This window comes from Esox lucius, chromosome 20 (assembly GCF_011004845.1).
Source record: "Esox lucius isolate fEsoLuc1 chromosome 20, fEsoLuc1.pri, whole genome shotgun sequence".
Classification (NCBI taxonomy): domain Eukaryota; kingdom Metazoa; phylum Chordata; class Actinopteri; order Esociformes; family Esocidae; genus Esox; species Esox lucius.
The window spans coordinates 41,335,343-41,348,141 of NC_047588.1; the positions used below are offsets into that span (position 1 = coordinate 41,335,343).

Genomic DNA, 12,799 nt, shown 5'->3' on the forward strand with positions numbered 1-12,799 from the left:
CACCATGACCACTTTTCACAGATTAAATATTCTGCCCCTTCAGACATCACAATAAAAAAATTACAAACATGCATTACATGTACTAGTAACAGCTTTAGCAGGTAATATTTATTGCTTGTACTGGCCTTTACAGGTGAGTTCTTAATAGATAGAAAGTGGCTTGAAAGACCTTCTAGCTCATACAGAGATTCAGTGGTTCTTCAGGACTCACAACTAACAACAGTTGGACCAAAGTATATTTTACTACAGTTGAGGTCATGGTCAGAGGCCATCAGAGAGAAAACGAAGACAAGTTTTAATTCCAGATTCTATAAGAATCATAAAAAGGACAATGCATTAAACCTGAACAGAAATTCTATTCAGTAAACAGCGAACGCACTAACGCACGCACGCACACTTTCTATGATGACAGAGAGACGCCGTCCAGAGCAGAGACGTGCTACTGGTGAAAGCAAGCCGCCGGTAAACCTCCAGCGGCCTGGTGACTGTGGGAAAATACTCTGTTGGATGGTTGGATTGAGTGCGCCATGGCGATGGAGGCGGAGGAAAGCAGTGTTCGCTGTCTGAAGTGCCGTCTTCGTTGTAACATCTGAAACGGACATAGCCGTTTTCCCCGCCAAGGATTCCAACGGTAAATGTCACTTGTGGCTAGGGATGGAACCTTAAGGAGGTATATTAGCCCTTCTTAGTATTAGTACATTTTAAAGAGATGTTTTAGCTCTGTGAGACGTCATCTTTGCTCACATACGTGGAGCAGTAAGCGGGGACTAATCCATTACAATTATCCAATCATCAACAATGGCCAAAAATGGCCCCAACGCCCTCGTCCACAACTCCATCTACAGGGGTTTTCCCCATCTCCTTCATCCGCACCTTCTCCGCCATCTGCAAGGAGTCCACTTCCTGGTCTCTCCCGACTGGCTCACTCCCTGCGCTGCTGCAACAGTGCTGCTGGGCGGAGCCTCCCTCTGTGGAGTGCATACCAGAGTCCCCGCTGTCCTGGCGGATGTGCCTGCCGCTGTCCTGCTCCGACTCCGTGACGGGAGGGGGGACGTGGACCTCCAGCAGCACCACCTCGGGACACACACTCAGCCTGTCGCAGCACAACTCCGAGTCCGGGGTGAGGAGGCAGGGCAGGTCCGAGCTGGGGAAGTCGTAGAGGTACTGAGGGAAGGGAGGAAGATTAGGCGAAAAGTTTATAGAAGAACAAGGCTGGACTCCATTTGCTAAGTGAACAGCCCCTAAGCATTTACCGGGCCCCATTTACAAAAGTATTTAGCTTGAGGAAATGTAGGGACAAATCGGCACCGGGTCGAGATCACCCACAATTCAATGCGAACATAAGTAACAAGTCTAACGCAGACGGCTGTGAAGTGTGACATTTAATCAACACCACTTGATTTGTGTCAGGGTCAAATCTCTTTGGTCATAGTTTATCAGAGATCATCACTCTCCCTTGGGTATGTGGACTCGGATGTCATTCAAGGGCTGAGGGTGTAGGGTCCCGAGGGTGTAGGGTTCAGGGGGTGTAGCGTCCAGGGGGTGTAGCGTCCAGGGGGTGTCGGGTTCAGGAGGTGTAGCGACCTGAGGGTGTAGGGTTCAGGGGGTGTCGGGTTCAGGGGGTGTCGGGTTCAGGGGGTGTCGGGTTCAGGGGGTGTAGGGTTCAGGGGGTGTAGCGTCCTGAGGGTGTAGGGTTCAGGGGGTGTAGCGTCCTGAGGGTGTAGGGTTCAGGGGGTGTAGGGTTCAGGGGGTGTAGGGTCCTGAGGGTGTAGGGTTCAGGAGGTGTAGCGTCCTGAGGGTGTAGGGTTCAGGGGGTGTAGGGTTCAGGGGGTGTAGCGTCCTGAGGGTGTAGGGTTCAGGGGGTGTAGCGTCCTGTTCAGGGGGTGTCGGGTTCAGGGGGTGTAGCGTCCTGAGGGTGTAGGGTTCAGGAGGTGTAGCGTCCTGAGGGTGTAGGGTTCAGGGGGTGTAGCGTCCTGAGGGTGTAGGGTTCAGGGGGTGTAGGGTTCAGGGGGTGTAGGGTTCAGGGGGTGTAGCGTCCTGAGGGTGTAGGGTTTAGGGGGTGTAGGGTTCAGGGGGTGTCTACTTTGTGATTAGGGCCCAGGAAATTACCTAATTGTTAACGGTTTAATCCCAACCTCACAGAGACCCCACCCACCCACAGACAAAGTGTGTGTGTGTGTGTGTGTGTGTGTGTGTGTGTGTGTGTGTGTCTGTATTTGAGAGCGTGTGCTTGTGTTCTCTCATTCATGTTCAACGAGTGTCTGCAACAGGCGGTATGGAATATTTTATTAGCATAAACTGATGTATATTAAATAGAACAATTATATATAACTCATGTAATAACTTGTATAACCATCTGGGTGTTAATTGAGAAAACATTTACCTAGGTTACTTGAGCCTAAAGGCTCATATTATTTGTCTCTCTATATTACTTTAAGAAACTGTCAGTCCCCCTGTGCTCAAAAAACAATGAATCATTGACTTCAAATGTTGTGATGAGAATGGAACCATATAAAGAGAGATCTGAGTCGGCGTGTTTGGAATAAAGTCTATTTTGAACTCACAAGCCTCACTGTCTGAGAAATATCTTTGAGGCATGTTTCCAAGTATTTTTGTTTTGTAAAATATGTTTTACTAAATTTCAGATTTTAACATTTCAGCCAAAAATTGGTCAAACGGGGGAAATATACTGTACTTGCAGAAAACAAATATGATACCTGATCAAATTATGAGATTACTTTCAAATGCAATGTTTCTGGGCTATATTGTGGTAAATTTGCAGTGTAAAAATATATTTTCATAATAAAAAGGTTCTGACAAAATCAGCCGGCAGCTAAATCTAGTTCTCCACCTGCGGCATATAGCCAACATCCTGGATGTGGGTCTCTGGTGTGCCAGCCCATGAACACCCCACATCCTGGATGTGTGTGTGTGTGTGTGTGTGTGTGTGTCTCTCTGGTGTGCCAGCCCATGAACACCCCACATCCTGGATGTGTGTGTGTGTGTGTGTCTCTGGTGTGCCAGCCCATGAACACCCCACATCCTGGATGTGTGTGTGTGTGTGTGTGTGTGTGTCTCTGGTGTGCCAGCCCATGAACACCCTACATCCTGGATGCGTGTGTGTGTCTCTGGTGTGCCAGCTTATGAACACCCTACATCCTGGATGTGTGTGTGTGGGTGTGTGCCTGGTGTGCTAGCCCATGAAAACCCCCAATCCTGGATGTGAACACCTTACCTCCTGGATGTGATAAGACAGCTGGTTTGAGGGGTAGAAGGTGTTTTTGAGGACCTTGTAGCACCTGAACTTGGCGTAGCAGAGCAGCAACACCAACAGGAAACACACCAGAGCCATCAGGAAGTACAGGAAGATCTGCCAATGTGGGGTGTCACCTGAGGTCGAGGACACACAGGCACACTTTACATTGACTTTCCAGAGTCCTGTTCACTGCAACAATGTCTTAAGACACTTGTGAGACCACATTACTTGAAACCGCCAAGACTAAAACAGATTTGCAATGGGTTCCTATATTAGCGATACTTCTGCGATCCTTAGAATGATATTAATACACATAGACAAGTAACTGTGTGACTTCAGGGGCAAGGCCACTTTGCTATAAATGGACCCAAGCTATTTAACATTAGTATTGATGCAGTGCGGTCAAAGATCACTCATTTAGGTAAGATCTGGTTATATACATCTGTCAAAAAGTTTTGTTTAGAAAAATAAAAGTGTATTATTCGATTTAAGAGCCATGCCTACCCCACAAGTGTCCTCAGTAATGAATGGAGAACTCATGACGTTAGACAGAGTCATGCTTGGCCTTGAGGGTGTTCTGCCGCCAGTCTTTGGAATTCCCTAACCACTTCAATGTAGTTTACCTTTTTCCTTTTACCTACTTTGGAATGCTAAGCACTAACTTACATGTGGTTATTAAATTCTACTTGTCCTTCAACCAAAAGGATTCCTTCTTTGGCTTCCATTTCTTACTTGCGATTTGGGAAGTGTTCAGGTTTTGGATTTCTCCACATTTTCAAGCAATACAATTTTATGTTTTGATTTAACAACCATGGTAAAACCCACATCCATGAGATATTTTTATTTAAAAGCAAAATAAATGGTTAAACAGTGGGGAGAACAAGTATTTGATACGCTGCCGAATTTGCAGGTTTTCCTACTTACAAAGCATGTAGAGGTCTGTAATTTTTATCATAGGTACACTTCAACTGTGAGAGACGGAATCTAAAACAAATCTCCAGAAAATCACATTGTATGATTTTTAAATAATGAATTTGCATTTTAATTGCATGACATAAGTATCTGATCACCTACCAACCAGTAAGAATTCCGGCTCTCACAGACCTGTTTTTCTTTAAGAAGCCCTCTCCACTCATTACCTGTATTAACTGCACTTGTTTGAACTCGTCACCTGTATAAAAGACACCTGTCCACACACTCAATCAAACAGACTCCAACCTCTCCACAATGGCCAAGTCCAGAGAGCTGTGTAAGGACATCAGGGATAAAATTGTAGACCTGCACAAGGCTGGGATGGGCGACAAGACAATAGGCAAGCAGCTTGGTGAGAAGGCAAAAACTGTTGGTGCAATTATTAGAAAATGGAAGAAGTTCAAGATGACGGTCAATCTCCCACGTTCTGGGGCTCCATGCAAGATCTCACCACGTGGGGCATCAATGATCATGAGGAAGGTGAGGGATCAGCCCAGAAATACACAGCAGGATCTGGTCAATGACCTGAAGAGAGCTGGGACCACAATCTCAAAGAAAACCTTTAGTAACACACTACGCCGTCATGGATTAAAATCCTGCAGCACACGCAAGGTCCCCCTGCTCAAGCCAGCGCATGTCCTGGCCCGTCTGAAGTTTGCCAATGACCATCTGGATGAACCAGAGGAGGAATGGGAGAAGGTCATGTGGTCTGATGAGACAAAAATAGAGCTTTTTGGTCTAAACTCCACTCGCCGTGTTTGGAGGAAGAAGGATGAGTACAATCCCAAGAACACCATCCCAACCGTGAAGCATGGAGGTGGAAACATCATTCTTTGGGGATGCTTTTCTGCAAAGGGGACAGGACGACTGCACCGTATTGAGGGGAGGATGGATGGGTCCATGTATCGCGAGATCTTGGCCAACAACCTCCTTCCCTCAGTAAGAGCATTGAAGATGGGTCGTGGCTGGGTCTTCCAGCATGACAACGACCCGAAACACACAGCCAGGGCAACTAAGGAGTGGCTCCGTAAGAAGCATCTCAAGTTCCTGGAGTGGCCTAGCCAGTATCCAGACCTGAACCCAACAGAAAATCTTTGGAGGGAGCTGAAAGTCAGTATTCCCCAGCGACAGCCCGATACCAAGTCCAAGGATCTGGAGAAGGTCTGTATGGAAGAGTGGGCCACAATCCCTGCTGCAGTGTGTGCAAACCTGGTCAAGAACTACAGGAAACGTATGATCTCTGTACTTGCAAACAAAGGTAACTGTACCAAATATTAAGTTCTGCTTTTTTGATGCATCAAATACTTATGTCATGCAATAAAATGTAAATTACTTAAAAATCATACAATGAGATTTTCTGGATTTTTGTTTTAGATTCCGTCACTCACAATTGAAGAGCACCTATGATAAAAATTACAGACTTCTACATGCTTTCTAAGTGGGAAAACCTGCAAAATCGCCAGTGTATCAAACACTTGTTCTCCCCACTGTAAATACAAATTAAAATGCTTTCCTTCTTTTTAGTTTCAGTATCCCTTTAATTCATGAGTATACCTGGCAAGAAGTCCAGCTGCATCTGTGGTGCACAGGAAAACAAACACCCACTGAACAAATTAAAACAATTCTGATATTCTGCATGGACTCACACTAAGAGGTTAGGAGACAGTTTGCATCTGCAAGCACTGAGACAGCTGAACACATCACAAATTCTGCTCACGCAACCGCACGCGTGCTCTTAATGTAATTATGTACATGATATAATTTGTTCTGATACGGTGATGCTGCTATTATCAATATCTTTCATCCATTTGTTCTCTATACACAAACACAGGCATTTTGGTAGCTAGATCAAAATATTATTGTCATTTTTTTTTGTAGATCGGATTGTTATTGGCAATGTTTTTCATAGCTAGGTGACACTGGCACTGGCAACGTTTTGTGGGAAAGACTGTTGGGATGAGACTACAAGACTACATTTTCCCCTGTTGCATTTATGTTGGCGTGCGCCGATTCTAAACAGACAGAGAAGCATTGTTATAATGCTCTTCCCACAGTCCCATTATATTTTACCAAGACATGCTGCCGGAAACCCGGACAAGAAAACATTGGAATTGTCTTAACATTCGCAGGGAAACCTTTCTTGGCGAGCCTGGCCACAGGCCACGTTTTTACGCGAGGGCATTAAGATAGCCCGGCTCGGATTCGGTGTGACGTGTAAGTTCTTACCCTCAGTCTGCATGCACATGGGCGCTATGTAGCAACTGGCCTTGTTGTAGTAGTCGTAGCGGGCCTGGACAGTGACACAGTACCGGGTCCAGGCGTCCAGCCCGGGGAGGGTCACCAGGGTGTGGGATGTGTTTAGCACTTCTCGCTTCAGGCCCTGAACATGCGAACGGGAGGAAAAGGACAGGTGTAGTCAAAGACAGAGAGCAGACAGTGTTGTGCTTCCTCCTCTGCAAAACCACAAACCAGTGACCGGCTCTAAGAAACACAGTAGGAACACATGTGTGTTCTTTTTTAGGTTGAGATTTAGGCTGTTGGGACGTGTTGTGGTGAAAGTCGTCTAAAGGATTATTAGGAACACCATACTAATACTGTGTTTGACCCCCTTTCGCCTTCAGAACTGCCTTAATTCTACTTGGCATTGATTCAACAAGGTGCTGAAAGCATTCTTTAGAAATGTTGGCCCATATTGATATGATAGCATCTTGCAGTTGATGGAGATTTGTGGGATGCACATCCAGGGCACAAAGCTCCCGTTCCACCACATCCCAAAGATTCTCTATTGGGTTGAGATCTGGTGACTGTGGGGGCCATGGTCAGAAACAATGCTCAGGTAGGCCGTGGCATTTAAACGATGCCCAATTGGCACTAAGGGGCCTAAAGTGTGCCAAGAAGACATCCCCCACACCATTACACCACCACCACCAGCTGACTCTACCATCTGAATGTCTCAACAGAAATCGAGACTCATCAGACCAGGCAACATTCTTCCAGTCTTCAACTGACCAATTTTGGTGAGCTTGTGCAAATTGTAGCCTCTTTTTCCTATTTGTAGTGGAGATGAGTGGTACCAGGTGGGGTCTTCTGCTGTTGTAGCCCATCCGCCTCAAGGTTGTGCATGTTGTGGCTTCACAAATGCTTTGCTGCATACCTCGGTTGTAACGAGTGGTTATTTCAGTCAAAGTTGCTCTTCTATCAGCTTGAATCAGTCGGCCCATTCTCCTCTGACCTCTAGCATCAACAAGGCATTTTTGCCTCCCAGGACTGCCGCATAGTGGATGTTTTTCCCTTTTCACACCATTCTTTGTAAACCCTAGAAATGGTTGTGCGTGAAAATCCCAGTAACTGAGCAGATGTGAAATACTCAGACCGGCCCGCCTGGCACCAACAACCATGCCACGCTCAAAATTGCTTAAATCACCCTTTCCCATTCTGACATTCAGTTTGGAGTTCAAGAGGTTGTCTTGACCAGGACCACACCGCTAAATGCATTGAAGCAACTGCCATTTGATTGGTTGATTAGATAATTGCATTAATGAGAAATTGAACAGGTGTTCCTAATAATCCTTTAGGTGAGTGTATATTTAATATTTGTACGGTCTTCCTTACAGAACTGACTTCTTCTCATAACTAATGTATTAATTAGAATCCACTCACTACTTAGCTGTGTGATTGTTACACCAAGCGTTCTTAAAATGTACGCACTTACTGCAGGTCGCTCAGAAGAAGGTCTACTAAACGACTAATGTGTTTCCACTAGTAACATGCTCACTGAGGTGAAGCCCAGGTGACTTTAGGGACCACAGAACAGGGGAAGTGTGAGATGCAGGAACAAAAAAAAAAGGTTTCTCCTTAAACATTTTGACTTCTCCCCCGAAAGAGAAGAATGTCCTGGTTGTGTTGCTAGTTTTAGCATCGAGCATCTGCTGAAGTGTGAAAGTACCTGGGGATCATCCCATTGGCTCCAGTACTCTATGCGGTAATATATGGCGCGGAAAATTCTCATGGGGACTTGGGTGCTGGTCAGCGGGGCGGAGATGTACACGTCCAGCAGGTTACCAGCAGGCGCCAGCTCCACCTTGGACGGAGGCCCCAGCACAGCTGGGCAGAGAACAGAGTTACAACGCGCACATGCAGTAAGAGTCACACAAAAAGGTTGTGAAGGCACTAATAGAGGCGATGACGGCACTAATAGAGGCGATGACGGCACTAATAGAGGCGATGACGGCACTAATAGAGGCGATGACGGCACTAATAGAGGCGATGACGGCACTAATAGCGGCGATGAAGGCACTAATAGCGGCGATGACGGCACTAATAGCGGCGATGACGGCACTAATAGCGGCGATGACGACACTAATAGCGGCATTGACGACACTAATAGCGGCGATGACGACACTAATAGCGGCGATGACGACACTAATAGCGGCGATGACGACACTAATAGCGCCGATGAACTAATTACAATCGGATGAACTCCCCCTGACACTGCCCCTTTTGGGGGAGTGTTTTATACTCACTTGTGTTCTTTCTAGTGAGAATGAGATGAGGGCAGAGAAGCACTGGGTACAAATCATGCTGTTTTGTAGCAACTGCAAGAGCTCAAGGTTGCTTAGCAGAGGATGTCTCATTTCTCAGTGGTGCTGCCTCCCTACTTGGTATCTATTCCTGTTAACTCTATGAAACGTTGAACCATGTAGATTCCCAAAGAACTGCTCCCGACACATTTTTGCAAACGTTTACCATTCATACGATCTCGTTCACACTAAAGTTGACAGGAACCTCTGGGTTACAAGTATTTCTCCTGGTAAAGAACTTCTCGCGCCAAATGTTGGAGAGGTCATAATACTGTGTTATAAACAAAATCTCTAGGTCACATCTCCTTCTCTCTCAAAGTGTTTTGTCCATGACCATTTCAACTGGCTGTCGATCTGTGTCATTAGGATATCATTTGTGTGTAGTTGCTGCAACGGTCTGATTTCGGTGTGATCTCAAGCATGTCTTATGTCTCCATGTCTTGGCCTATCCTCTAGGTCTCACCATCTTTATGAGGGCAGAAGACTTTCTGGACCCATTTGGAGGTGTGTCCGTCCACACTGGCACGCACCCTGAACATAAACGTGCCAAGGTAGATCAGATTAGAGCCGGTGAAGTCACAGAAGGCGGCAGTGGTCCCATTGCATACAGAAACCCAGGTTTTATTCCTCGCCAACTTGACCGTCCTGCGGGAGGAGAGAGGGACACTGATGACAGACAGGTCATGACGCTCAGGTTGAAATATTAGACCGATCACCATTTAAGATACACATTTTACATGAGGGGTTGGCGGGAGGGAGAGAGAGGGGGGGTGGGGGTGTCTCACGGTGTGGGCGTGTGACTTACGCTATGTACTCCGCAGTGAAGGTAGCAGGGCGGCCAGTGCTGTTCTGGTCCCAGTCCCAAATCAAAATGTACTGTGTGTTCATGGTCGACAGGGTTACGTTCTGAGGTACGAGCACCTCTCCCAGCACTGACCCTGAGAAATGGAAGAAATTGTATTAAATAGGCTAAATGGGTTGTGGAAGATCGTGGAACCTTTACAAGTATTAAATTGTCAATTTACAACCACACATCAAAGATCCCCTCCTGTAGACCGGAATAAGAAACACTGTAAAGAAAGGATTCACTTCAAAGACACAAAGAAAACACTCCCCTGTGGTTAGAAAGAAAGAATGAGTTAGCAACAATGATACTGACTTCACAAACAAACTGTGCCCGTCTAGATGAAAAGGCTTTCATCCTGCTGCGTTTCAAAACCTCAAAGTGCACAACAGGATGCTGTATGCTTTCAGATATGTGGGGAAATTACATGTTCAGAAGGGGTCCTCTTAAAACCTACATGGGCTTGTGTGCCTTGTGACATTATTGCGCAACACATGTCGAACAATACTGTTAAACAACATTTTCCTATCTGCCTCAACCTGCGGTCTAAACCTTATAACACTTCCAGTCTCAAGCCTGGAATAACAAGCACTGTCCTCCCCTCAATCTAGACAGAGAGGGGCTTGATCTAGCAGAACGCATCCAGCTCCCCACCAAGTACACACATGCATTCAGGGACGATTAGGGCAACATTGAGTCAGCTGGGCTTTATGAGCAATTGCATAAGTGGTAATAATCAATACAACACTAGCATGTCTTGAGGCCCGCGCCCTCAAACACAGCCTTTGCCCTTCGAATAAACATTAGAGTGTGTATGTCACATGGCATTAAGGTATGGCTGAAAGCGGACCGTGGTTGACACTGCCTTTCTGAAACACTTCAGTCTGTATATTGCTGTATTGCTGGAATTAAACCAGTCCAACGGCTGAAGACCGAGAGCGTTTCAGTACAGAATCTTAAAGGGATCAAATGACTCAGCTTTAAAGAATTATAACACATCTCATTACATTGTACTGCAGGGCATCAGGCCACTGATTCAAGAGAATCAAGCCGAATGACACATTCATTTCAGAAATTAATTAATTATTGGCACCCTTGGTTTTCAGTACTTTGCGAGTCCTTCCATTGCAATGGTCACAACACCAAGCCTTCATCCATTGGGTTTGAGATTGGAAAAAGCATGGGAAGCAATATGAAAATGTATGCTGAATCTTTTCAAATACTTCAGAACCATCGTTCTATGCTTATGCACTACTCTTTTCAATTCAAACCCCAGGTTTTCAATGAGATTCATGTCCAGAGACTGAGATGGCCTCAGACATTTTTTGAAAGATGAGTATTCATAACTGAGTAATATTTCACAGAGAAGAAATGTATTCCCAGTCAATACTATTATGGTGTATATTGCTTAATTTCCTTCAATGTTTATGACATGAGTCTTAAACAAACTTTCTCAGCAGCACCTTCATTAAAGGAGTGTGCGACACAAATCGTCACAGCGTTCTCTGTTGAATATAAGTCTACTCTTATACACACATTACATTTATTTATATCCACTGTATATATCATATCCACCTACCTCGTGTACTACACCTGCACTATATACAGTATCTCACAAAAGTGAGTACACCCCTCACATTTTTGTAAATATTTGAGTATATCTTTTTATCTGACAACACTGAAGAAATAACACTTTGCTACAATGTAAAGTAGTGAGTGTACAGCTTGTATAATAGTGTAAATTTGCTGTCCCCTCAAAATAACACCCGAACACAGCTATTAATGTCTAAACCGCTGGCAACAAAAGTGATTACACCCCTAAGAGAAAATGTCTGTCACTTCTTCCCTTTTCTAATAATTGTGCCAACAGTTGTTGCCTTCTCACCAAGCTGCTTGCCTATTGTCCTGTAGTCCATCCCAGCCTTGTGCAGGTCTACAATTTTATCCCTGATGTCCTTACACAGCTCTCTAGTCTTGGCCAATGTGGAGAGGTTGGAGTCTGTTTGATTGAGTGTGTGGACAGGTGTCTTTTATACAGGTAACGAGTTAAAACAGGTGCAGTTAATACAGGTAATGAGTGGAGAACAGGAGGGCTTCTTAAAGAAAAACTAACAGGTCTGTGAGAGCCAGAATTCTTACTGGTTGGTAGGTGATCAAATACTTATGTCATGCAATACAAATCTTTTTTTTTTTTTAAATCATACAATGTGATTTTCTGGATTTTTGTTTTAGATTCCGTTTCTCACAGTTGTACCTATGATAAAAATTACAGACCTCTACATGCTTTGTAAGTAGGAAAACCTGCAAAATCGGCAGTGTATCAAATACTCGTTCTCCCCAATGTATATAGATCACATCAACTGTCATTATGTATATAATAATACCTGTACAAAAATAATTTTATTACTTTATACCCTGCTCATTGCACTACTGTCTCATCAGTCTTACTATGTTATTGCTTTGGTTTATTATGTGTATTTATGTGTACTGTATATTGCAGTCGGTGACTCTGGTTGAGTGTTGTTTAAGTTTTTTTTTAAAACAAAGGACACTCAAGCACATCATGAGCCTGTTTAATCCAGTAGTCAAATTCCTCGTATGTGTATACATACCTGGAAAATAAAGCTGATTCTGATACGGAAATGCCACGGAATAATTTGGGTTTAGGGTAGAACATACAGCAGCTACTTACCGAGACCGTTATGTATTGTAAGAGAACCGAGGACAAGAGCAATGTACTGGTGCATTTTGAAGAAACACTGTTTACAAAGATCCTAATGTTGGCAAGTTTTCTCCGTTGGGCTCCTTTCACAAATTGTTGATTTCAGATTCACCATTTGTTGCGAACAAACGCAATAAATATCCGTCACAACTTTGGGTTGTTTCCTGTAAATTGTCACGTTCTTAGGTCTAGCACTGCGCATGATTATGACGCATTTTTCCTCAGCAAATATTTTCTCAATTTCTTCAATGAGAGATAGAATATACACAGTCAAGGCCTGCTACATTTAAAGTGAAAGATGCTATTATTCGGATGGAAACAAAGCTATTGATTCAGTGATTAGCTTTGTTATTGTATCTGGGAAATTCTTCAGAAAAAAAGTTTTTGGAAATCTGTGTCCAAATGTAATGTATTTTTAATTGAAC

General features: G+C 44.5%; 3 protein-coding genes across 6 annotated transcripts in view; 1 reads left to right on the forward strand and 2 right to left on the reverse strand.

Moving 5' to 3' along the window:
• LOC105027450 (zinc finger protein OZF-like) overlaps positions 1 to 12,799 on the forward strand; it is a 541,343-nt gene that overhangs the window by 65,161 nt on the left and 463,383 nt on the right. The window lies entirely within an intron of this gene.
• The window catches only part of LOC105027448 (zinc finger protein 501-like), a 164,401-nt gene that overhangs the window by 7,941 nt on the left and 143,661 nt on the right, over positions 1 to 12,799 (reverse strand). The window lies entirely within an intron of this gene.
• LOC105027447 (interferon alpha/beta receptor 1b-like) lies at positions 2 to 12,560 on the reverse strand. 2 transcript variants are annotated; one of them, XM_010899550.5, is made up of 7 exons: positions 12,345 to 12,560; positions 9,614 to 9,746; positions 9,272 to 9,453; positions 8,175 to 8,332; positions 6,455 to 6,608; positions 3,236 to 3,390; positions 2 to 1,164 (listed from the first exon to the last, which is right to left on the reverse strand). In XM_010899550.5, exons 1-7 carry the CDS (start codon positions 12,397 to 12,399, stop codon positions 793 to 795), a joined length of 1,209 nt encoding a protein of 402 aa, XP_010897852.2. In that variant the 5' UTR covers positions 12,400 to 12,560; the 3' UTR covers positions 2 to 792. The 2 variants fall into 2 exon arrangements, with proteins under 2 accessions (XP_010897852.2, XP_010897853.2); XM_010899551.4 differs by lacking the exon at positions 12,345 to 12,560 and adding an exon at positions 11,538 to 11,571.

Bases quoted from the DNA above. Each gene is read 5' to 3' on its own strand.
- LOC105027447 (XM_010899550.5), bottom strand. From the start codon at position 12,399: ATGCACCAGTACATTGCTCTTGTCCTCGGTTCTCTTACAATACATAAC. The intron at 6,609-8,174 runs GTACTTTCACAC...TCGCATGTTCAG, and splicing joins GCCAATGGGATGATCCCCAG to GGCCTGAAGCGAGAAGTGCT. The intron at 3,391-6,454 runs GTAAGAACTTAC...CCTCGACCTCAG, and splicing joins CATGTGCATGCAGACTGAGG to GTGACACCCCACATTGGCAG.